Here is a 26626-nt window from a genome sequence, read left to right as displayed (position 1 = left end):
ACCAGAGAAATGTGCCTCTCCCCGTCCGCGTCATGGAGATGCCGAAGCACGCCACCTACCCGGTGTGGGTGCCGGAGTGGCAGGCCGAGCGGGAGTTTCAACTCATGACCTTCTGAGGAGCGGAGGAGGAGGATCAGGGTGGTGTACAGTTAACAGGGTGACACATACAGCGTTCACGTGGGGGAGGGAGGGGGGATATATATATATTCCCGATATCACTAACAAAAACAAACATCTTACTCGGAATTTCCGAGTTCTTTAATGTTCTCTCGCTACCAGCCTCTTGTAAGTAGCTGTGTTGGGTTTTTTTTTTTTGGGGGGGGGGGGGGCAGACGCGGATATGCCTTATAATGACATTGCCGTTGGGAGGTTCTAAAGGCTGCGTTCACATTTGTGGTTCGGTACTAAAATTGAGAAAAGAAAAAAAAAAAGTACTTGATGCGCTTTTTTTGTGTCATTTGCAAAGCATCCAACCAGTTTTTTTTTTTTTTTGTCATGGGTCCAAGGGTTGCACAGTAAAGAACATAATTATTATGATGAGGCAGCTCCCATGACTTGTTAAGTAACACAAATATTCTGATGCAAAATTAGATTTAGATAAACTTTATTGATCCACGATGGAAATTGTTCCACACAGTAACTCAGTTGCAAAGGATGGAAAGGATCATTTTTGATAAAATAAATATGTACCCATATAGCAAAATAACATATATGTAATATTTCAATAATATATACATATACAGTATTTAATATATACTGATATATTATATTATTATATTATATTTTTATATAATACATACAATATATAACAAATCTCAATTACAATGTACAATATGACAGTATATGTAACAGCTGCAGCAAAAAAAAAAAAAAAAAAGGCCAGCATAAAACAGAGAGTAGATCCAGCAGAAAATATACATTATAAACAGAGAGGTAGCTAACATAGAAGAGGTCAGGTAATAGACAGATATCATCTATTGCTGTATGGCGAGTGATAATACACCTGGATAAATGCGGTCCGTGTGGTTTAATAACTGTTTTTTTCCCCTACTATTTATCAGTTTAGATTACAAAAAAAGCTTGTAAAATATACTTTTGTGACATATTACAAGGCCGAACCCAATTATTCCAAACCTAAATGCCTTCTGTTGGGTTGAATAAGTAGGTTATTTTAATTGTGTGCCATATACACTGGTATAAATCCACAAAAAGCTTCTAAAATATACTTTTGTGATATGTTACGTGGCGCAACTCAAATATTCCGAGCCTAAATGCTGTCTGCTGCGTTGAATACTTGGGTTATTCTTTTGTTTATATACAGCAATTAATTCAGCTTAGGTTTAACGAAAAGCTTCTAAAAGATACCTTTAAAGAGCTTTTGTGAAATATTATATTAGGTGAAATAACTCAAGTACTCCAAACTTAAATGTCATCTGCTGGGTTAAATACATAAGCTATGGGTCCCCAGATTGTGGCCTGCGGGAAGTCCCAAGTTAAAAAGTTCATTAGTATTTTTTTTTTTTTTTTTTTCAAATACTGTCCTTTCTAATCCATTTTCTACCGCTTGTTACTCACGGTGTTTCCTAGCCGCTCAGGCAAATCATATTGTCTAAAACTGCATTTTCCCTTTGATAACGTGATATCATCGCGCTCGGAAAATATATATATGCGTATATATATGTATATATATATATATATATATATATATATATATATAATAAATACATATATACACACAACCATATATATATATATATATATATGTCTGTGTGTGTATACATATATATACATATTAGATATACATTTATATGTATACTTATATATATACATATATATAAGTATACATATATATGTATATGTATATCTAATATGTATATATATATATATATATATATATATATATATATATATATATACACACACACACACAGCCCGGCCCCCGGCTAAATTTTTTTAACCGAGTCAAAGAGTTTGGGGACCCCTGATGGAAGCTATTTTCATATGCTACTAAAAAGTTTATGACACACTACGTGACGGAACTCAAACATTTCAAACCTAATTGTCGTCTACTGGGTTGTATTTTTGTATACTGTATTAATCCTGCTGTTAATTCAACTTAGATTTCACGAAAAGCTTATAAAATATACTTATAAATGTATTTTCCAACATATTACGTGAAATAACTCAAATAATCCAAACCTAAATGCCGTCTGCTAAGTTGAATGCATAGATTACAATACAATTTTTGCTAAATTTAGTTTACTATTTTTTCAGTCAGTGGTCAACAAAATAAACAAACAGTTGTACATTCATAAATTGACAGTTTTACAGACGAAAAAGGGTTTAGGCTGAAGTTGAGCACTTATTTTGCCTAACCCTATAAACTATCTCAAATACAAGATGTGTAAAACCAAGAGACATCGGGCTCTGATCTCTAGCTTCATAGAAATGTGAAATTTCCTTTACACCAACTATTATTAATACACCTTGTACACAAAATGAACACTGTTCAAATGTAGCCACAGTTAAGACATAGATGAACAGTTGTGAAATATCCCTGCTGTTGGTTAAACATTTGTACCAATAATATGCTATTTACAAACACTTATACTTCCATTATTATTTATGTCCCACGTTTAGTTGTACCATCGTATAAATGTCACAAAAAGCTTATCCAACATTCTTTTAAGAGTTTTTGTGGTATATTAGGTGAGGTAACTCTAGTATTCAAAACCTGAATGTCATCTGCTGGGTTGAATACGCTGGCTATTCACATATCCTGCTATAGGTATTTCACAAACAGCCTCCACTAAATACTTTTAAAGCGCAGCGTTGTGACAAACACACACAGAGCAGACAGACATCACTTTTAATGAATATTCTCTCCCTTATTTGTCTTTTTTGCTGGCTTTTTTCTGCCATTTTTACGCTGGTCGTTTTTTTTTTGTGCAGAGTTCACATGTGACCCCAACCGTGCCAGCGTTCCCTTGCAGACCTGCTAAAACCCCAACGGGTCACATGATAACGTTTGACCAAAGGAACCGTACTCGAAAAGAGTAAACGCACCGGAGTGTATTCGTACCAAACCGAAGTGTGAACGCACCCCCAAGTTGAAAAGCAAAAAGCGAGCGTGGTCTGTAGAATATAGTCTTTTCACTGCCCTCGCAGCATCGCCCGCCATCTTGGATCATAGCCGTCCGCACATTCTTCTTCCAAGTGCTTCCATTAACAAGAACTTTGAATATGTTCGCTGTCTTAAGTTCCTTTTCGAGCGTTCCCGTTTTTTAATTGTCGTCGGAAAGCATGTGAAGCTATAGGAGTTCAGAACAGTACACTATCGGTGATTTCCTTTTGCCGTTGCCATATTTTCACCATCCACCTTTGTGGTGTTGCCCGGGCTCGGAGAGACACTCGCCACCCCCCACTTATTCCCCCTTCCCTCAATATTTGCAGATTTGTGCTTTTGTTTCCAACCTTTCTGCAACTTAAAGGGCTTTCCAACTCCTTCCCAATTAGAAGAGCGTTAAAAAAAAAAAAACATTAGACGGCATTACATCCGGACGAGAGACAGACTGTAGGGACTCTTCTGGGAGTGTCCACAAATACACACACACGCATACATACACATACACACACACACACACACACGCAATCTCATTCTGGGGGGACAACACCCGCAGCGTACATTGAAGTTGGAACTGTCATCCCCAAAGGACACAAAGCCCTCTTTTACATCACACTGCCTTTTTGCCATAAGCGAGGACTCGAGGACTCGATGTGCCACGTTCTTCTTCTTCTTCTTCTTCTTCTTTCTTTCTTTCTTTCTGTTTCTCTCTTTTCTTGTTTTCCGCAGTGTTTGAAATGCAAGTGTGCGAGTTAGACTAGAGACTCCTTTCTGAGTGTTTTTATTTATGAAGGCCTTCATAAAGTCTAGACTAGATGTGAGGTGAGGAGGTTGCACCGACCCGAATGAATGTATTTATTTCACATTTTATTTCTCATTTCTTTCTTTTGCCGCTGTTCTCCTCCTCTCGGCCATTCCGTTTTTGTTCCCCCTCCTGTTTTTTTTTTGCAGAGACGATGAACTCTTTGGCTTTTTCTATCATCGAACCTATAGACTGGCTGTGTATATCTTGTATTGTATTTTATTTACACTGGTACTCCAAACATATATAAGAAGAATATATGACAAATAATGCCTTTTATTGTCCATCCTATATTTTGTGGGAACTTGCAACATGTTGAATCTTTTGAAGTGAAACTTGTGACTTGCTTTGTATGGTGTCTGTATAGAAGTTTCAAACAAGTCCATCCTGAGGTACACACAAAGAACCACAAAGATATGAATAAAATGTTGGAAACAAATTATGGAACGCGTATTTGAAGTCTCCCTTTCTTCATGGGTGACTGGACATTTGTCTGAGTGAGACCATACATGTCTGTCCTTACTCATCTCTATTTGTGTCGGGGTGGGATGCTTTAACTCATATTTGATGCACATGTTATGCTTTTTTCCCCCCCTGCAGTTTTGCAGGATTTGATGACATGTATGCTTTTCTAGGTGCTTGCAGGTCGGAGGAGGCACGCAATAACCCTAACATAACAATAACCGTGTTGCCTTTTCTCTTTTTAACATGTAAATGTTGTGCAAAGCATGTATGCCTTATGTGAAAAGCGACACTTCAGCAGGTCCGCTGAGAGGCCCGGGATGCGCCTCACAACAGAAGCCGAAAGGATCACCAAAAAAAGGGTTTCAGGGCTGAGTCATGACTCAAATCTGTGGTCGTCCTCAGTGTTGAGATGTGTCTCTTGTGGTCTTGGTTTCTGTTTCTCGAACTGCACGTTTGGTGTTACCGCTCTTTGTTGCGCTGGTCTGCTTCTTTTTTGTTTGTTTTTGGTCTTGTTCATTTTCAGCTTCTTCTTCTTTGTTTAGATGGTTGACTTTTATGTTGCGACTCCCTCCACTCCAGACACACACACTCTCACACACGCACACAGACATCACTACAAACACACACACATGCATTCGCACTACCACTGAAGCAACAGCACGATGGCGGCGACTGATTGTCTTTCTCGTTCTCCCTTTGCAGTCGCGGAAAGCCAGTGAACAAGCAAAGAGCGTTGAGAGTAAGACAGACAGCATAGGCAGTGGAAGGGCCATTCCCATCAAACAGGTGAGCATGTACACACACTTACTTTCCCACAATGCACCGGGTAAGTATGACCTTTTTATTCACCTATCTTCTTCAAAACATTTATTTATTGGGTTTTTAGTTTTTGTCTTCTTTCTGGTTTATTTGAAATAGGGACGGATACAGAAACATAGATATCTGAACCAGTCATCCAATGCAGTGGTTCTCAACCTTTTTTCGGTGATGTACCCCCTGTGAACATTTTTTTAATTCAAGTACCCCCTAATCAGAGCAAAGCATTTTTGGTTGAAAAAAAAGAGGTAAAGAAGTAAAGTACAGCACTAAGTCATCAGTTTCTGATTTATTAAATTGTATAACAGTGCAAAATATTGATAATTTGTAGTGGTCTTTCTTGAACTATTTGGAAAAAAAAGATATAAAAATAACTAAGAACTTGTTGAAAAAAAAACAAGTGATTCAATTATAAATAAAGATTTCTACACATAGAAGTAATCAACTTAAAGTGCCCTCTTTGGGGATTGTAATAGAGATCCATCTGGATTCATGAACTTAATTGTTAACATTTCTTCACAAAAAAAAAAAATCTTAACATCACTATTTATGGAACATGTCCACAAAAAAAATCTAGCTGTCAACACTGAATATTGCATTGTTGCATTTCTTTTCACAGTTTATGAACTTACATTCATATTTTGTTGAAGTATTATTCAATAAATATATTTATAAAGGTGTTTTGAATTGTTGCTATTTTCAGAATATTTAAAAAAAATCTCACGTACCCCTTGGCATACCTTCAAGTACCCCCAGGGGTACGCGTACCCCCTTTTGAGAAACACTGATCCAATGTATGCATCATATTGTTTGTAGCCAAAGCTAATTCACAACACTTGTCCCCAACACATATCTAACAATAAAATAGGAAAATAAAAACAATGAGGCAAAGAAGAGTCAATAATAACGATAATAGTAATAATCCAAAGTGCAAACTAGATAAGAACCAATTAGTAAAATTTTGTAATAACTAAACATGGGAACACGATTGTTCTCAACTAGCGAAAATGTTGTTTGTTTTTTTGAAAGTGACAAGTGCAGGTATAATTTTCTAAGTGTCAGGTAGAGAGTTCCATAGTTGTGGTCCTTTTGTTGAAAAGGCAGTCCGGGCAAAAGGTGTTCCACGGGATGGAACGCGACAGTTGCCTTCTGACGTTGCTCGGGTGGTAGATCTGGTACCACTTTGCAGTCTTGTAATTGCCTTGCAGAGAAATTGGGGAGCAGAGTTATTCAAGCATTTGAAAACCAGTTTGACTGTGTGTAACAAAATAAAATTAGTGAAACTTAAAATATTGTATTTGGTTCGAATTTGGCAATGATGATATCGTATATTCTTCTCGTGTAGGACTTTCAAGGCGCGGTTATAGAGACACTCAGTGGTCTTGATTGATGACTGGTGTCCCTGGGATCATGTAGTTAACCATAAAAGACGTGTGAAAGAATCATTGAATTCATAAAAGTAAAAGCACAGTTGAGTTAAGCAGTTTCGTATATCTTAGAACAGCCTAGGTTTGCCTTAATGGTTTTACACATTTTCTTAATGTGAGTTTTAAAATTCAGCTGATAGTCTATGATTATGCCCAAAAATGTTACTTCAGGTACTTGTTCAATGAGCTCCTCATACATTTTTATATTTAGGTTTGTTTGAGGTAGCTTTTTTATGAATAAGCAGACCGTTTGTCTTTTTAGTGTTTAGGGTTGAACGGTATGATGCTAGCAAAGATGCTATTTTGTCTAATTTAACATTTAACTTCTCAGCATCGAGAGTACAGGTCTTACCTGACGTATAAACGACTGTGTCGTCCTCATACATCTGTAGGTCTATATAGCTATGTGCGGCAGCAGTATTCATGGACTTAACAAAAGCATTTGACACGAATAATCATGATATTTTAATTAAAAAAAATAGAATAATTTGGCATCAGAGGGTTGGTCTTGGGTAAGAAGCTATTGAACCAACAGGAAGCAATATGTGAAGATGGGTGAAAATATGTCAGTGCTGCTAGATAAATCTTGTGGTGTACCTCAGGGATCAATACTGGGACCAAGATTGTTTGATCTTTAAACGACAATTGTAAAGGTAAAAAAAGCGTGAAGTTAGTTTTATTTGCAGACGACACAACTGCTTTACGTTCAGGAGAAAACACATAGAAGATAATACAAATAATAACGGAAGAAATGAACAAATTAAAAAGATGGTTTGACAAAAAACGACTATCTTTGATTCTCAGTAAAACTAAAATAGTGCTATTTGGTAACAGTAGCAAAGAGCATCATACACAATTACAAATAGACGGAGTAGATATTGAAAGGATAAAAAAAAAGATTTTTGGGAGTATTAATAGATGATGAAATTAACTGGATATGTCATATAAAAACATACAACATAAGGTGGCAAGAAACATTTCAATGATGAACAAGGCAAAATACGTCCTGGGCCAAAATTCACTTTATATTCTCTACTGCTGGCTAGTGTTACCATATCTGAGTTATTGTGCAGAAATATGAGTAAATAATTACAAATGTGCGCTTCATTCGTTATCCTTGTTACAAAAAAGATCAATTAGCTTGACACATAATGTTGGATATAGAGAACATACAAACCCTTTATTTATTGAGTCAAAAATATTGAAGTTCGATGATTTGGTAAAATTGCAAACAGCTAAAATGATGTACAAAGCAAATTATAATCTACTACCAAAGAATGTACAACAATTCTTCTCAACTAAAGAGGAGAAATGTAACCTTAGAGGAAAATCTTATTTAGTACATTTGTATGCTCGTACAACACTTAAAACCTTTAGCATAATCACTATGTGGAATTAAACTATGAAATGGATTAAGTAAAAAAGTTAAACAATATACTGATGTAATCCACTTTAAGAGTTTGTTCAACCTAGTAGTGCTTATAAAGTACAACGAAGAAGAATTATGAGAAACACTATCAACCTTATTGAAAATGATATATTCTTCATCACAGTATGTTTATCATGACTGACTTACATATTTATTACAAACACTGCTGTATTAATCACTCAAGGATGTCATTGTGCTACCAAAAGAAGACAGTAAAGGACCATATGTATTTGTAAACGCCCTGAAGTGGGAAAGGGGTAGGATTAAATAAGCTTTGCTTCTTCCTACTCCTTTTCAGACATGATGTAAAGTGAAATGATATGAAATTGTGTCATGTGTTATGCTGTAAGTGTGTTCATGTTCGAAATAAACTAAAGCAAAGAAAAAAAGAAATAAATAAAAGACACACATTGACAGGGATAGTCAAAAACACATTAAATGCTGATCCTTTCCGTCCTCATCCTTTCCAATCTTTGTAACTGAGCTACTGTGTGGAACAATTTCCCTTACAGTTTGTCTAAGTCTAAAACTTGGCATCAAGGGTTGGAATTGGGGGTTAAATTACCAAAAATTATTCCTGGGCGCGGCCACTGCTGCTGCTCACTGCTCCCCTCACCTCCCGGGGGTGATCAAGGGTGATGGGTCAAATAACCTAGTGTGGTTGTGTGACAATCCTTGGTACTTTAACAAGTGTATCTGTTCTTCTCAGTTGTCATCATGAAGTTATGTTGTGACATGGCCGCTAGATGGCAGCAGAGTACAGCTCGTGTAGGATGCAGATTTATGACCCCACAAATTTTTCAGCTCTTATCACACACACTTCCTCCTGCACTATCTTTAGAGCTGTCTGCTTTTGCAAATATAATATTAAAATACTTATATGATTGTACATGTATATAATATGTTGCTAATATTTTCGGTACCCAAATTTGCAAAATTGAAACATTGTTGAAATTATATATGATTGACAGTGTCAATTTTAAACAAACAAAAAAATCTTAACATTATGGAATTTTAGTCAATTGGTTCTTTTCTTTTTTCTTTTTTGTATGTGTCGTAACTCGGAAATGGTAATGGTTTAGCTTACAGTATTTTGAGCAATCGTTACATTAAAATGTTTACACACAATTCGGGAAAAATGTACACATGTAATCACTGTAACACAAAGCAAATAATTATTTTGTTACTATTAGTAGTAAATTTACTTTAAAAAAAAGTTTGTTTATGATCAGGTTTATTGATTTATTGAGCACATTTTGTAGTACCCAAAAAACATGACTTACATTAATTTTTTCGATCAATTAAATTTTTTTAGCTCATGATCACTTCCTCGGTCCTCCATTGAAAGTTACATGACAAAACAATTACAAATAAAACAGAACCTAACTTTGCTATAAATATATTAAATTAGCCATTCTTGCTCATTTAGCACAAAGGAATATGTGGTGAATTGATTAGTAATTAATCATTCATAATTACAAAGAAAGGTGTTCCCATAAATGAATTGCATTCCGGACACTAGGCAATGATGAATACATACAAATTGAATATGTTTTTTGCCTATTTCTGTTCAACAATTTAGGTTTGAGATAAAATGGTGTTTTTTATATCAATCCACTGATTGGATTTATATGAACGCGTCTACCCAGGACCAAATTTTCACAAAATTTAAACAGTATCCTGATATTATTAATATCAGAATAAACATTATGTGACTTGTTCTTGACCTTTCATCGCTAATTAGTAAAGCACTTCAATGTATTCAGTTTGTTTACAATCAAAACAAAAATATTATTGTTTCAATACCTTATAACATTTCAACTTTTTTTTTTTTTAATCCGTGTAGCCTTTTTTTTTTTGTTCTTTCAGTGCGGCCCTGAACTTGATTTTAATTTAACAACACACTATGGGTAATTTAAAATAGATAAAACATATTTCCATTTATGCTTTAATCACTTTAAATGTATTTATGGTATTTTGTAGTGAGGGTAAATGACATTTCAAATGACACACAACACAGGTTTCAAGTGTTTTGTTTACGTCTTATACTGACTTTAAGAGATCAAATAAATTAATGCATTTCCTTTTAAAAGTGTGCTAAATTCCAGGTAAGTAGGAATTTGTCTCGCTTGTAAAGCCCTGTCATTGTTAAGCGACACATTATGGGGGTGCCACCTTCTCGAAGTCCAAGTACCCCAGGAGTATCATGGCAACTTTTTGACAAGAGTATCCCTCCCACCACACGGCACAGAACCTGCCTAACCACCTTTATTCCTTCCTCCTTTATTTCGTTATCTACAAAGGGCTTTTTGGAGAAGGGTGATGGGAGGGGAAGTTGTGTGCCTCACAGATCTGCAGGCCACTCAATGGACAATCAAGGGGGGATCAAAGTGTCAATGTGATCTTAATTACCCCCCCCCCCCCCCCCCCCCCCCCTTTCTATCTGGGGGCCAAATTACGCATGGCAGGCCTCTCCCTCCCATCTATAAAAATAGTTAGCGAAGATAACAATGGACTCACTGCTGAGGAGGCGCCGACACACACACACACACACACACGCACGCACGCACGCACGCACGCACGCACGCACGCACGCACGCACAGAGAGAGGCACAAGAAGGGTCCGTCTATAGCAGGGGTCACCAACCTTTTTGAAACCAAGAGCTACTTCTTGGGTACTGATTAATGCTAAGGGCTACCAGTTTGATACACACTTAAATAAATTGCCAGAAATAGCCAATTTACTCAATTTAGCTTTAACTCTAAGTTATTATTAATAATTAATGATATTTATCTTTGTGGAAACACTGATCATCTTAATGATTTCTCACAATAAATATATATAGAAACAGAAAAATATTTTTATGAATATATTTCGACTCTTTAATATTCAAAATTCAACCGAAAAAAAGAAGAGAAAAACTAGCTAATTCGAATCTTTTTGAAAAAAAAAAAACAAAAAAAACAATTTATGGAACATCATTAGTAATTTTTCCTGATTAAGAATAATTTTAGAATTTTGACGACATGTTTTAAATAGGTTAAAATCCAATCTGTACTTTGTTAGAATATATAACAAATTGAACCAAGCTATATTTCTAACAAAGACAAATAATTTTTTTGAATTTTAATCATAAGTTTGAAGAAATATTTCACAAATATTCTTTGTTGAAAAAACAGAAACTAAAATGAAGAATTAAATTTAAATGTATTTATTATTTGTTACAATTAAAAAAAAATACTTGAACATTGATTTAAATTGTCAGGAAAGAAGAGGAAGGAATGTAAAAGGCAAAAAGGTATATGTGTTAAAAATCCTAAAATCATTTTTAAGGTTGTATTTTTTCTCTTAAATTGTCTTTCTGAAAGTTATAAGAAGCAAAGTAAAAAAGATAAATGAATTTATTTGAACAAGTTAAGACCAAGTTTTTAAAATAATTTCTTGGATTTTCTAATTCTATTTGAGTTTTGTCTCTCTTAGAATTCCAAATGTCGAGCAAAGCGAGACCAGCTTGCTAGTAAATAAATACAATTTAAAAAATAGAGGCAGCTCACTGGTAAGTGCTGCTATTTGAGCTATTTTTAGAACAGGCCAGCGGGCGACTGATCTGGTCCTTACGGGCGACCTGGTGCCCGCGGGCACCGCGTTGGTGACCCCTAGTCTATATTGTTCCTTCAAAAGACAAGATGTTATCTCCTGAGTGGCCATATGACTCATCTATGGTTCATTTTCCTCCAGTAAAAATGAAAAATGCTAAAACTAATCCGGTCAATATGCGCTGAGAGCCTGAACAAGACATCAACAGCAATATGTCTTGTTATTATACTGAATTAATTGTGTTTTTACAATACAGCGAGGGCCAATAAAAAAACAAACAAAAACAGGCTTCACCCCCTGGCTGCACTTTGGACACTTGATGTAAAGTGTTTTATTTATGACCCGCCACCCGCCCTACAAAAATATATAAATATATATATGTATGTATATAATCCTGCATGTTCAGCTATAGATTTTCACATAATCATCATCCTTAGTGTCTTTATCGATCTGCTTCACAGCCACTGGTGAATATTATGCAGCCGCGCTCTGATTGGACCGCACGTATAGATTAGTGCATGCCCCAGTGAGAGCATAACATTTTAGTAGTGTAAAACAGGCGCTGCGGGCCGTCGCCGCGCCATTATTTGCTCTATATGATTAGCTTGTTTACATTTAGTTGTATTGACTGCAATGAGGAAAAAGGCAGGGGTGCTCGGTTGGCAGTGATTATCTTAAGGACGCTGTCGTGCTTATTTTTCTTAAACTTGTTAAGATTGAAAGTTGACACAAAGTCAATTGCATGTCATTTATTAAGATTTTTGTTGAATTGTATACAAAAAAAAGGTATGCCGAGTAATAAGGAAAAATGATAAAAAATCTGATGCCTTTGCATTCAAGACATTTCATTGCTAAAGGCCTACTGAAACCCACTACTACTGACCACGCAGTCTGATAGTTTATATATCAATGATGAAATATTAACATTGCAACACATGCCAATACGGCCTTTTTAGTTTACTAATTTGCAATTTTAAATTTCCCGCGAAGTATCCTGTTGAAAACGTCGCGGAATGATGACGCGTACGCGTGATGTCACCGGTGGTAGCGGACATGTTCTTCCAGCCCGATCCAAGCTATAAGTAGTCTGCTTTAATCGCAAAAGTACACAGTATTCTGGACATCTGTGTTGCTGAATCTTTTGCAATGTGTTCAATTAATAATGGAGAAGTCAAAGAAGAGAAGATGAAGGTGGGAAGCGGTGTATTGCAGCTGCCTTTAGCAACACAAACACAGCCTTGTTTACATTCCCGAAGGTGAAGCTTTACTATGGAACAGAGCGGTCAAGCGAACATGGTTCCCGACCACATGTCACCCAGAAGGTTTCGGTGAGAAAATTGTGCTAATAAATCAGCTCTTACCGTAGACATGAGCGGAGCTTGCGTCCTCCTGCAGCTGCGTACTATTACCTCCTCCCACCGGAGACACTGGCGGTCACCACACCCGTGGCCACACCCCTCCGACTTTCAGGTACCATATAATCTCACTAAAACACTAGCAGATAAGGGATTTACCAGAATTATCCTAGTAAATGTGTCTAATAACATCTAAATCGGTCCCACTGCCCTCACCTTTTTTTTTTTTTTTTTTTTTTTTTCCCTAGTCCTTCATTCTCACTATCCTCGTCCACGAATCTTTCATCCTTGCTCAAATTAATGGGGAAATGGTCGCTTTCTCGGTCCGAATCGCTCTCGCTGCTGGCGGCTATGATTGTAAACAATGTGAGGATGTGAGGAGCTTCACAACGCGTGACGTCACGCGCACATCATCTGCTACTTCCGGTACAGGCAAGGCTTTTTTATTAGCGACCAAAAGTTGCGAACTTTATCGTCGATGTTCTCTACTAAATCCTTTCAACAAAAATATGGCAATATCGCGAAATGATCAAGTATGACACATAGAATGGACCTGCTATCCCCGTTTAAATAAGAGAATCTCATTTCAGTAGGCCTTTAAATATTGGTAATAATAACAATGAAGCTGACTTTAATTCATTGTTGTTTGTTATGTTAACTGGGTCCAGTTTTTATTTTGTTAGTTTGTCAACAAAAAATAATGTTGGTTTAATTAATTCATTAAAAAGTACCAATAAAAATTAGGGCTGTCAGAGTTAATGCGTTAACGCATTCGATTAATCATGTAAAAACTAATATTAATCACATAATTGATTTTGACCACACATGCTTTTTTACCTTAACCTTTCACTTCAAAATAAAACCAAGGTAATTTGCATATTTTGCAGCAATTGAATTGAGTAGCTTTCTAGGAGTTCATTTCACACATAACATAATACTTTGTTATTCTCAAATCCTCCAAGCACAACACATTTAAGATTTAATCTATAAGCAAAACAGCAACTCTATATATGCAATATTATTTCAGAATTGTTCGGAATGGGCACCTCACCAAGTCATCAGCAAAACAATTCCATGCATTCAAGTCAAATATTTCAAAAGCGTTCCTGTGTCACATTATGACAATAAAATGGCATTTGTCTCCAAATATTGGGAGTCTTATTTTCCGGAATCAGCTTTATTGTCCAAAAAGATCAATTTTAACTGCATTTACTCGTGATTAATCAAAAATTCCCCAAGTGTGATTGATCTGATTTTAAAAATGGTATTTTGGTAGCATAAATAAAAATACACGCAAGTACTGGAACTGTTTTAGTTTGTATCCAACTGAAGACAACTGTATAAAACCAGTTGACTAAATTAAGTCCAATTGAAATGCTCATACTGTGCGGCTGACATAGCATCTCATGGATGAATTTACCACTTTTTTCTGCAGAATCCTTATGAAAACAGGAAGCACAGTGCAGTCTTTCCAAACCAAATAGCTAGAAGTGGAGCACCCGTGCTGCTGATATGCAAAGAAAAAACAGTCCTTTTAAGCATCGTATTGCCCGACGTTGGAATATTAGCAAAAAAATATATATATATATTAAAAGTTGTGACTGGCAAATGCTTTGACACACACGGAGTCAGGTTTGGGATTAGTGTGATTGTCGGCAAACAGCCTGGTGCCCAGGTCACAGAGGGTCAACTCTTCCTGATGTGTTAATCGGGATTAAAATTTGGGCCAGGCAAGCAAACACCCCCCTGTCTCTCTCACACACCAAAGGCCCTGTGGCTGTAAAAGCACAAACACAGCCCAGGCTTAATCCCCTAATTAAGCGGGACCCTCCTCACCATTTAACCCCCAGAGAAGCCCGCTTGCACTCAGCAGCGTTTGGTCACTTCCAGCCGAGGAACTGCTTTGTTTACCAGTGGATTCACTCCGCAGATAAGGAAACCATCTGAGGCCCTTGAAAAAGGCCCCCCCCCCACCCTCACGCACACCCTCCCCCGGGTTGATAAAGTCGAATAGAAAAGGGCGGCGCGTGGGCTTTGAAGAGGGGCGATCACGCTCCCTAATCCCGGGATTTCAGGGGTCTTCCAGAGTTCGCCATGTTATGTGTATGAATGCAGGAGGGAGGTGCGAATGTGCCCCAGGAACATGAAGGTTCACATGGCCGCCATGCTGTGACTTGCATCACTAAAGATGGCGGTCACTTGGAGGGAAAGTTTACTAGCCAATATATCATGTTTGCAAGCGGTAAAAAATGGATGGATGCTGTCATTGTACACCAGGGGTGTCAAACTCATTTTAGATCGGGAGCCACATGGAGAAAAATCTACTCCCAAGTGGGCCGGACTGGTAAAATCACGGCACGATAACTTAAACATAAAGACAACTTCAGATTGTTTTCTTTGTTTAAAAATAGAACAAGCACAATCTGAAAATGAATAAATCATTATGTTGTTCGGGGTTTTTTTTACACTTACATGTTGCGGTTAATAGTATTTTACCTTTATTTGTCGTTATTCATACTCTCTGATTAAATTATGTGATAACGTGCATCAGTCAACTCATTCAATCCATCAAGATGAAAAATAATATCAAAATCAAATTACAGGATGTTTTTTTATATATCGAGTCATACCAAAGACTTAAAAAATGGGACCCATTACCTCCCTGCTTGGCACTCAGCATCAAGGGTTGGAATTAATAATAATAATAATAATAATGGATTAGATTTATATTGCGCTTTTCTATTGTTAGATACTCAAAGCGCTCACAGAGAAGTGGGAACCCATCATTCATTCACACCTGGTGGTGGTAAGCTACATCTGTAGCCACAGCTGCCCTGGGGTAGACTGACGGAAGCGTGGCTGCCAGTTTGCGCCTACGGCCCCGCCGACCACCACCAATCATTCATTCATCATTCATTCACCGGTGTGAGCAGCACCGGGGGCAAGGGTGAAGTGTCCTGCCCAAGGACACAACGGCAGCGATTTGGATGTCAATAGGTGGGAAGCGAACCTGCAACCCTCAGGTTTCTGGCACAGCCGCTCTACCCACTACACTCTACCCACTATCCCCAAAAATTATTCCCGGGTGCTGCACCGCTGCTGCCCACTGCTCCCCTCACCTCCCAGGGGGGGATCAAGGGGATGGGTCAAATGCAGAGGATAAATTTCACCACACCCAGAGTCTGTGTGACAATCATTGGTACTTTAACTTTAACTTAGTTTGCTAATTTTCCTCAACTAGTGCACTAACATGTTTTTTTTGTTTATTATTATCATATTAGTATTTTATTATTGTATAGTTATTTCTTTATATATGTAGCATCATCTACACCAGGGGTCGGGAACCTTTTTAGCTGAGAGAGCCAAAAAGCCAAATATTTTAAAATATATATTTTCGTAAGAGCCATATAATATTTTTTTAACACTGAACACAACTAAACACGTGCATTTTTAAGCAAGACCAACATTTCTAGAGTATAATAGGTCTCTTATTCTTTGTAATAACATTGTTATTCTGAAGCTAACTGTGGAGGGGGCGTGGCCTGCGAGCCTGCAGCGACAGGTGCGTAGACGGCCCACCTGGGCCTTCTTATCTAATCACCTGTCGCTCTGTAATAAGCAGCAGCCAGGAGGAGAGACTGGGTTGGGGCTGGAAATACTAAAATAAAACAATATTGTAACCCTGAAACAGGCTCTCATATCGGTGCTTGGGGGTCTGAAGAACCCCCAAGAGGGCAAGCCCCACACTAACCAATAATAAATAAATAACTTCTTACCATAGACGCAACTTCTTGAACAGGTGTGGTAGAAAAACGGATGGATGGATTAAAAATGCATGATAATGTTGTATGTTTTGAACATTATTTTTAACACTGTGATTACAAGTGGAATTATTCATTACTTATCTAAGTGTTAAGCAGCACGATTTCTCAGATTTATCAGAGAGCCAGATGCAGTCATCAAAAGAGCCACATCTGGCTCTAAAGCCATAGGTTCCCTACCCCTGATCTACACAGATACATATAATTGCTATTGCGACATCTAGTGGACACATTTAGAACAGCAGTTTCTTTCATTACAAAATTTCGGCTCATTTTTATGCTTAGCAAACTCATACCGCGGGCCGAATAAAACCGGTTGGCGGGCCATAAGTTTGCACCCCTGTTGTAGAGCCTTCCATCACTGGAATGTTTTCGTTTTTAGGACAATTAATGTGCCGTTAAAAGTACGAAATTAACCTTTGATGGATTTTTATGCCGATGATATGACCAAAGAAAGTATGGAGGTCCAGAGTAGTTTCTTCAGCGCAGTGCAGGAAGGAGATCATGTTGAGTCCTATTTTATGCTCTTTGTGAATTCTACATTGCATCCATAGAATGTTTTTGATGCGAGAGCAAAGCTTATCCCAGTGTTTTTTAAAAATAAGGCCCGTTTTTTTGTTGCAAGCAACCTTTAGAGAGCCCCAAAAAACATGCTTTAATGAATTATTATTTTAATGAACATTTTAATTAAAAACATTTATTGGAATATGCATTTTCTTGTTGCTGGATCATTCCACCGCACGCTCGCAGGGAGTGCCAGCATCTTCCATGAGCGCACCTTCGGCCTCCCAAAAAAACGGGTTCCATTGTAGATGCACTGCTGGACTTTATACACAGTAATACCGTTACCAAGTTTTCAGGAAATAAATTACCTGCTTTTTACTGTATGACATTTTGACAATAGAATTGCATTTTGTCAAAACATTGCTGTTTTTTTTTTAATAGTTAATTCAAATTATGCAAGCATGTAATATCCTGCAATTAATCATGATTAAACAAATTTCAAAAAAGCAATTAATCTTTTCTAATTTGACAGCACTACTTTCAACACAACAGCGCAGAAGAGGTTACTCATTATAGTCCCAGTTTTGGGGAATATCCTTGCACACAGACAATATCCCGCCTCTGTTACCACCCTGATACTTTCTCTGATGCCGGGAAATTGCCGGGTTGGGTAACTAAGTCCCTCCCATTCTGTGCCATTTATACATAGCAGCTGCACAGGAGGGAAAGACAACAAAGAGTTGGCTTTTACACATCATTTTAGAAACATTAGTATTATAATGCCCCTGCTCTAATATTATTAATTATTAGAGCAGGGGTGACAAAGTCAAGGCCCACAGGCCAGATCCGAATTTTGTATGGCCCCTGGGATGATATTTGATTAGAACTAGAACTAACCCGCAGGCCACAGCCGCCTGCTGCTGTTTTGCACGCACCAATACTCCATCAGTGTTGGTGCTAAGAGTTTTCAAAATCAGATCCCAGGGACCCCATCAAGTCATAAAAATGGGATCCCACAGTAAATTGTTGGGGTCCCACTTTTTTGTAACCGTTTTGAAAACAAATGATTAAATATCCTAGGATGTTAATATACTGTATTTCTTTGAATTGCCGCAGGGCATATCGTATACGCCTGCCTTGAATTACTGCCGGGTCAAACTCGCTTCGCAAAATAATTAGCGCTTGCTTAGTATTCCCGCCGGGTCAAACTCGTGACGTCACGAGTGACACTTCCTCTGTCATCATTTTCAAAATGGAGGAGGCTGATTTCAATACCGGTAATTTGAAATCACATAAAGGGAAGAAGATTAAGAGCTATTCAGTAGGATTTAAGGTCCAATCTTACATCATACTAAATTTTTTACTGCATGCCTTTGGTAAGTGCCTGAGTGAGAAGAGGTTTTAAAATAATTAGCGCATGCTTACTTTTACCGCATGCCTTTGGTAAGCGCAGGAGTGAGAAGAGGTTTTAAATTGATTAGCGCCCCGGCGGCAATTCAAGGAAATATGGTATTCTCATTAAGATGAAGAATGTCTCATAATCCTCGCAAAGAAACGGAGGGTGAAATCAAACACCTTTTCGTGTCGTTCTGGCTATTTCCGAGTCTAATTTGGCTGTCAAAGTGTTCCAACTTTTTGGAATATATCCTCAGTCTTCTTCTGTCCAAGTGGGATACATGATTTATGATCTACAAAAAACTTCCAAGGAGCAGGGAAGCAAGGAAATAGCAGACCATGCAATGATATAAACATAGAGATAAACTGGAGCGAGCAGGTTGTTGCCATAAATAGTTTGTCTGCGTTAGCGCTTATAATAACAACATGACTAATACTTAGTTAATATTCAAATTGTATTGTTGGCGGTTTTTAAATGTTATTATTTGATATCCTAAAGGTTGTCAAAAACGTTACTTAATTCATTTTAAAAAATAATAGGAAAGAAAACAAATTTTTAACATTCATTCAATTTCTTATTTCCTTCTTGGATCTGAACTTTAGAGCTGCTGGTATTTTTTTCTATATATTTATTGTAATATTTTCAGAATGTGTTTGTTCTATTTTTGGCCAAAGTAAGACAAATAAAGCAATCTGAATTTTCTTTATTTTTTAGTTTTGGTGCCGTGATGTTAATAGTCCGGCACAGATTTTCCTCCATGCGGCATTTAAAAAAAACATGTTTTCCTTTTAATAAAAAAAAATTCTTGCAATATGCATTTTCTTGTGGCTGGATCATTAAAAAATAAATACGAAAGAAAACACATTTTTAACATTAAATCACTTTCTTCTTTCCTTCAAATCTTTTAAACTTTAACGCTGAAAAATAAAGACAATTTGAAGTTGTCTTTATTTTTCAGTTTTAATGCCATGATTTTACTAGCCCGGCTTGCGTGTGCATACATTTTCCTCCATGCGGCATTTAAAACAATAAAAAGATTAATGTTAGTGAAAACCATTTCTTGCAATATGCATTTTTGTGTCTGGATCACCGTCTGTTAGAGTTTTGTTTTTTTATATAATTTTTCATTTTAATGAGAAACAATTCTTTCAATATGCATGTTCTTGTGACTGGATCATTAAAAAAATAAATACGAAAGAAAACAAATTTTTAACATTGTTTAACTTTCTTCTTTCCTTCAAAACTTTTAAACTTTACCGTTGCCGGTATTTTTTACTATATATTTATTGTAATATTCTCAGAAAGTGTTTGTTCTATTCTTGGCCAAAATAAGACAAAGAAAACAATCTGAAGTTGTCTTTATTTTTTAGTGTTAATGCCATGATTTTAATATTCCTGCTGGCGTGTGCACAGATTTTCCTTCATGCGGCATTTAAAATAAAATATTTTTTCATTTTAATTAAAGCAATTTCTTGCATTATGCATTTTCTTGTGGATGGATCACCATCTGCGGCCCCTGAGCTAAAATGAGTTTGACACGCCTGGATTAGGGAGCTTGTAAGAAACTGCCATGGCAAAATCTGCAAAAGTGGTAGAAATAAACCATTTAATTCTTGAACTGCACCTTTATCCATGTAACATCTTGGCCAAGCCTCACTCGTGTCTCTTATTGACACACCAATAAAACTCCCCTGCCTGATGCACTGTGACTAACTGAAAGCCTGCTCAATGCATCATGTCGGCCATATTTGAGGACTGTGTTTCAACAGCACCCGCTATATTTTTTGGAGTAAAGCATTGCGGCCCAGTGACGCTAGAAAAATATCATCTTCCAGTGTAAAAAAAGAAATAAAGGTGCGCTCCAACACATTCGCCGACTGAATTCCGCTGAGCCCGCGGCGCTCCAAGTGTTTGCTGTAATGGCGACGCCGGCTGTGCTTATGGTGTTTAACGTACATTTGATGGCTGGCGCTCACCGTGCGTTTATGTGCTCTCTGACAGGGAATCCTCCTGAAGCGAAGTGGCAAATCCCTCAACAAGGAGTGGAAGAAGAAATACGTCACCCTGTGCGATAACGGCGTCCTCACTTATCACCCCAGTTTACACGTGAGTCCCACCGCGCCCCGCCGGCCCCTCCTCCTCTCATCACATCCCATTTCTTTTATCTGTTCGGTCGGAGCTCCCGAGCTTCTCTCCCGACTAAGCTTTGCTTTTCCTCCCTCTCTCGCTCGCCCGCTCTCTCTCCACGCCACTCCATTTCCTGCTGCATCAAAGTCGATTACAAACAGGCAGCTAATGACTTGCCTGAGCCTGATTGCTATATAATGGCTATTTAGGCCAGGCTCCAGCGTTAGTGTTAAGCAAGGGGGCATCCCGGTGGTCATCTCTGACCTCCCGTAGTGCTCATTCCTCCTAATGGAGACGTGGCCGCGCTCTTCGACGTCACGCTGCCTCGTACTTGTAATGTCTCTCCCCACGTGGCAGCCGAGTCTGGCCCGGCCGAGCACATCCATCTTTGTCAGAGTCCCGCCGGGTCCGCTAATGCCGCTTAAACACTCCACTGGCTGTCGGTGCCACACAGAAAAAGGTCCATCTTTTGCCACAACTTTCCTTCTATCAGTCAATTCCTTTGTAAAAAGTAATTTTGGCCACATTAGACAAAATGATTGTTGTTTATACAGACCTGGGAAAAAAAATATTCAGGCCAGGCCACTCATCAGTAAAACAGTAAATAAAAACTGATCTTATACAAAACCCAAAGTGAAGTTGGCACGTTGTGTAAATTGTAAATAAACAAAATGCGATGATTTGCAAATCCTTTTCAACTTATATTCAAATGAATAGACTGGGACTTCACAGTGGCAGAGGGGTTAGTGCGTCTAGAATAGAATAGAATAGAGTTTTATTGTCATTATTGCAATGAACAGGTTCAAAGAACAACGAAATTGGAGCAGATCCTCCTAAGGTGCATATACAATATGGTAATATAAATAGTAAAAAAAAAGATAGAGATGTATCTATGTATATGTATATATATATCCACACGGATGCATATATGCATGCATATGAATATATATACACACATACATATAACATTATTGCACATTGTAGTCCGAAAAAATAGAAAAAAAATTAAAAATTACACATAAGGACATGATGGACATATTGTGCTCACTCAGTGCCTGTTTAATGCTACTATGGCTCTGGGGTAAAAGCTGTTTTTTAGTCTATTGGTGTCTGCCTCACAATACGAAGGTCCTGCAGTCCTGGGTTCAATCCCAGGCTCGGGATCTTTTTGTGTGGAGTTTGCATGTTCTCCCCGTGAATGCGTGGGTTCCCTCCGGGTACTCCGGCTTCCTTCCACGTCCAAAGACATGCACCTGGGGATAGGTTGATTGGCAACACTAAATGGTCCCTAGTGTGTGAATGTGAGTGTGAATGTTGTCTGTCTATCTGTGTTGGCCCCCTGATGAGGTGGCGACTTGTCCAGGGTGTACGCCGCCTTCTGCCTGATTGTAGCTGAGATAGCCGCCAGCGCCCCCCGCGACCCCAAAAGGGAATAAGCGGTAGAAAATGGATGGATGGATGAATAGACTGCAAAGACAAGATATTTAATGCTCGAACTGAGAAACGTATTATTTTTTTGCAAATAATCATTACCTTAGAACAGTAGTTCTTAACCTTGATGGAGGTATCGAACCCCTCCAGTTTCATAATCGCATTCACCGAACCCTTCTTTAATGAAAAATAAAATGTTTTTTTTTTCTCAAATTCAAGACGAAGTTATGTTTTTTTTTACTGGTGCACAAAATGAACCGTGCATAAACTTATTCAAAGAACATAACCAACACTGTGCTTGAACAAATTACACACCTGCGAATCAGATGGAAAATTAGAGGGAACATTGTTTGGGGGTCTCCATAATACAGAAGTTTTTATTTACACGATGAGCCGGGTGTGTCTTGAGGCTCGGCTGAACCTCTGATGCCGACTCACCGAACCCCTAGGGTTCGATCAAACCCGGGTTAAGAACCACTGACTTAGAATTTAATGGCAGCAACACATTATAAACAAGTTGGCACAGGGGCATTTTTTTACCACTGTGTTACATGGCCTTTCCTTTTAACAACACTCAGTAAACATTTGGGAACTGAGGAGGCCAATTTTTGAAGCTTTTCAGGTGGAAGTATTTCCCATTCTTGCTTGATGTACAGCTTAAGTTGTTCAACAGTCCGGGGTTTTCGTTGTCGTATTATAGGCTTCATAATGCACATTTTTAATTGGGGACAGGTCTGGACTACAGACAGGCCAGTCTAGTACCTGCACTCTTTTACCATGAACCCACGCTGTTGTAGCACATGGCTTGGCATTGTCTTGCTGAAATAAGCAGGGGCGTCCATGGTAACGTTGCTTGGGTGTCAACATATGTTGCTCCAAAACCTGTATTTACCTTTCAGCATTAATGGTGCCTTCACACATGTGCAATTTACCCATGTTTTGGGCAATAATACACCCCCATACTACCACAGATGTTGGCTTTTGAACTTTGCGCTGAGAAAAGTTTGAATGGTGCTTTTCCTCTTTGGTCCGGAGGACACGACGTCCACAGTTTGCAAAAACAATTTGAAATATAGACTCGTCAGACCACAGAACACTTTTCCACTTTGCATCAATTCACCTTGGATGAGCTCGGGCCCAGCGAAGCCCGGGGCATTTGTGGGTGTTGTTGATAAATGGCTTTGGCTTTGCATAGTATAGTTTTAACTTGCACTTACAGATGTAGCGACAAACTGTAGTTACTGACAGTGGCTTTCGGAAGTGTTTCTGAGCCCATGTGGTGATATCTTTTACACACTGATGTCACTTTTTGATGAAGTACCGCCTGAAGGATCAAAGGTCACAGCCTTGCCGCTTACATACAGTGTTTGCTCCAGATTCTCTGAATCTTTTGATGATATTAAGGACCGTAGATGGTGGAATCTCTAAATTCCTTGCAATAGTTTGTTGAAAAATGTTGTTCTTAAACTGTTGGACAATTTGCTCACGCATTTTTTCGCAAAGTGGTGACCCTCGTTCCATCCTTGTTTGTGAATGACTGAGCATTTCATGGAAGCTGCTTTTATACCCAATGATGGCACCCACCTGTTTCCAAATAGCCTGTTCACCTGTGGGATGTTCCTAATAAGTGTTTGATGAGCATTTCTCAACTTTCTCGGTCTTTTTTGCCACTTGTGTCAGCTTTTTTGACACGTTGCAGGCATCAAATTCCAAATGAGCTAATATTTGCAAAAAATAACAATAGTTTACCGTTTCGAAACGTTAAGTATCTTGTCTTTGCAGTCTATTCAACTGAATATAGGTTGAAAAGGATTTGCAAATCATTGTATTCTGTTTTTATTTACCATTTACAAAACGTGCCAACTTAACTGGTTTTGGGGTTTGTAAATGATAAAAGATTAAATATGTTCATTTGCATGTGAAATACATTTAAGTGACTTCATGATGTCACACATTTTTTTAGTTCTTTAAAAATTGGGATTTTGATTGAAACACAAATAAAATTTTGCATTTAGCTTTCAATTTCCTAATTTAGTAAAAATTGTACCTGCGGATAAGCTGATTGGCAACTGTAAATGGTCCTTTATGTGTGAATGTTGTCTGTCCGTGTTGGCCCTGGGATGAGGTGGCAACTTGTCCAGACTGCCCGAGTGCAGTCGGGATAGGCTCCAGCCGCCTCCCCTGCGCCCAAGAGAGGGATATGCGGTAGAAAATGGATGGTTTTTGGAAGAAAGTCTAAAATACATGCCTAATTTTGATCAAAAAGTGGATAACGTTTTGCTACTGTGTAAGAGTAAAATGATAATTTGTATATGTCATGTGACGTCTCTCAGCCAATCGACATTTAAGATTGTGTTATTAACAGGACCAGTTAAAAGTTTGGATACGCATTCTTACTTTCTAAATTGGAAAAGGGTGTCCAGACTTTTGATTATTTTTTCTGTTAATAAGATACATTATTGTAATAAATGTAATTATACATGACATTCTCCCAATCCTCTGCTGTATCATCCATGTATCCATTTTGGTATAAACTCAACTCGTACCAAAGTGGATACATGGATGATACAGCAGAGGATTGGGAGAATGTCATGTGGTCAGATGAAACCAAAATAGAACTTTTTGGTATAAACTCAACTCGTCGTTTTTGGAGGAAGAGGAATACTGAGTTGTATCCCAAGAACACCACACCTACTGTGAAGCATGGGGGTGGAAACATCATGCTTTGGGGCTGTTTTTCTGCTAAAGGGACAGGGCGATTGATCCGTGTAAAGGAAAGAATGAATGGGGCCATGTATCGTGAGATTTTGAGCCAAAACCTCCGTCCAACAGTGAGAGCTTTGAATGGTTGACCAAATACTTATTTTCCACCATAATTTACAAATAAATTCTTTAAAATTCCTACAATGTGAATTCCTGGATTTTTTTTTCCACATTCTGTCTCTCACAGTTGAAGTGTACCTATGATGAAAATTACAGACCTCTGTCATCATTTTAAGTGGGAGAACCTGCACAATCGGTGGCTGACTAAATACTTTTTTGCCCCACTGTATAAGGATATACGTACTGTATGTGTCCTGTGATTGACTGCTGACAATTTCAGAGTGTAACTTGCCCCCAGCTCAGGATATGTGTTATTAAAAATGGATGGCTGAATCGGAATATTTTGCTCTCATCCTTAGCTGTTAAGAGCACCTAGAGGGAAATATGAAACGCTGTTAGCATCTTGTGTCTAACAAGTAGGGTCAATAAGAACAAATTGGGTGCTGAACTGTCATCAGCCAAGATATGCTAATCTAGCGATGTATTTTATGTAATTGACTGAACATGCCATCCTTGATCATTACAACCATTACAGGTCAGCAGTCTCGGAGAGAACAGGGCTGATGTTACTTTGGTAACACCCCGAGCTGGTTTGGCGCTATGGAGCGTAGCGACGAAGCGTGCGAGGAGGTTGGGCAAAAGAGAGAGAGACGAACGAGGGAGCGAGCGGGATCCTTTAATTTCCCAGCCAGCCAAGCCATCCACACAATCACCTTCTGTTAATTCTATCTGCTACATCAATTAAATTGTTTGTAGAAACTAATTGAATGTGGCTTAATCACACATCTTAATAGCTTTGCACGCTTCGATCTGGCTGTTAATTCCCGCAATAAAACGAAATGAGAGCGCTCACTGGGTAATTAGCAAGGAGGCTTGGGAGAGAAATGAGTGCTTTATGACATGGTAATAAAACGCCAGGAGTTGGTGGGGGCGGAAAAGGCCGACGCCGCCTCTTTCTGCTGAGCGCCGTGGTTTTCACCTCGGCTTGACACATTTGGGTGGCTTTAAAGCAAATTGAAAGAAAATGACTGTTGGCGTTGATTATCGTTAAAGAGGCGGCGTGGGCACAGGTGATGTATGTAATGATTTGTCCACCGCCACAGTGGACGCTCCCCCGTCGCCTGGGACCAACTAACACGGATGGACTTTTAATTTGTTATTCCTCCATGATTCCTTCTTTTACCTTCGCTAATGTTCATGGTTTCATTTGTTTGGAACGCGCTTAACAACTTACATGATTAAACTTGCACGGTTCAACATGTCCAAAAAGGAATGGGAAGAAGAGGACTTTATTTAATCCTGCCCCTTCTCCGTGTCTTGACAATTACCCGTCATTTGGTGGCAGAGGGGTTAGTGCATCTGCCTCACAATACGAAGGTCCTGCAGTCCTGGGTTCAATCCCGGGCTCGGGATCTTTCTGTGTGGAGTTTGCATGTTCTCCCCGTGAATGTGTGGGTTCCGGCAGCGGCGGCGGCGATGACCTAGAACAGGGGTCGGGAACCTTTTTG

General features: G+C 38.4%; 1 protein-coding gene across 3 annotated transcripts in view; it reads left to right on the top strand.

Annotated features, from left to right (window-relative positions):
- agap3 (ArfGAP with GTPase domain, ankyrin repeat and PH domain 3) overlaps positions 1-26626 on the top strand; it is a 414103-nt gene that overhangs the window by 253223 nt on the left and 134254 nt on the right. For all 3 annotated transcript variants that reach the window (XM_061920474.1, XM_061920475.1, XM_061920473.1), the window contains exons 9-10: positions 5094-5177; positions 20739-20843. In XM_061920474.1, the coding sequence (XP_061776458.1) occupies positions 5094-5177; positions 20739-20843 (189 nt within the window). The remainder of the gene's footprint in view (positions 1-5093; positions 5178-20738; positions 20844-26626) is intronic.

The sequence above is a fragment of the Nerophis ophidion genome, linkage group LG14 (assembly GCF_033978795.1).
Source record: "Nerophis ophidion isolate RoL-2023_Sa linkage group LG14, RoL_Noph_v1.0, whole genome shotgun sequence".
NCBI lineage: Eukaryota > Metazoa > Chordata > Actinopteri > Syngnathiformes > Syngnathidae > Nerophis > Nerophis ophidion.
The sequence above is the reverse complement of the archived record's forward strand: the minus strand, read 5'-3'. Positions and strand labels throughout refer to the sequence as shown.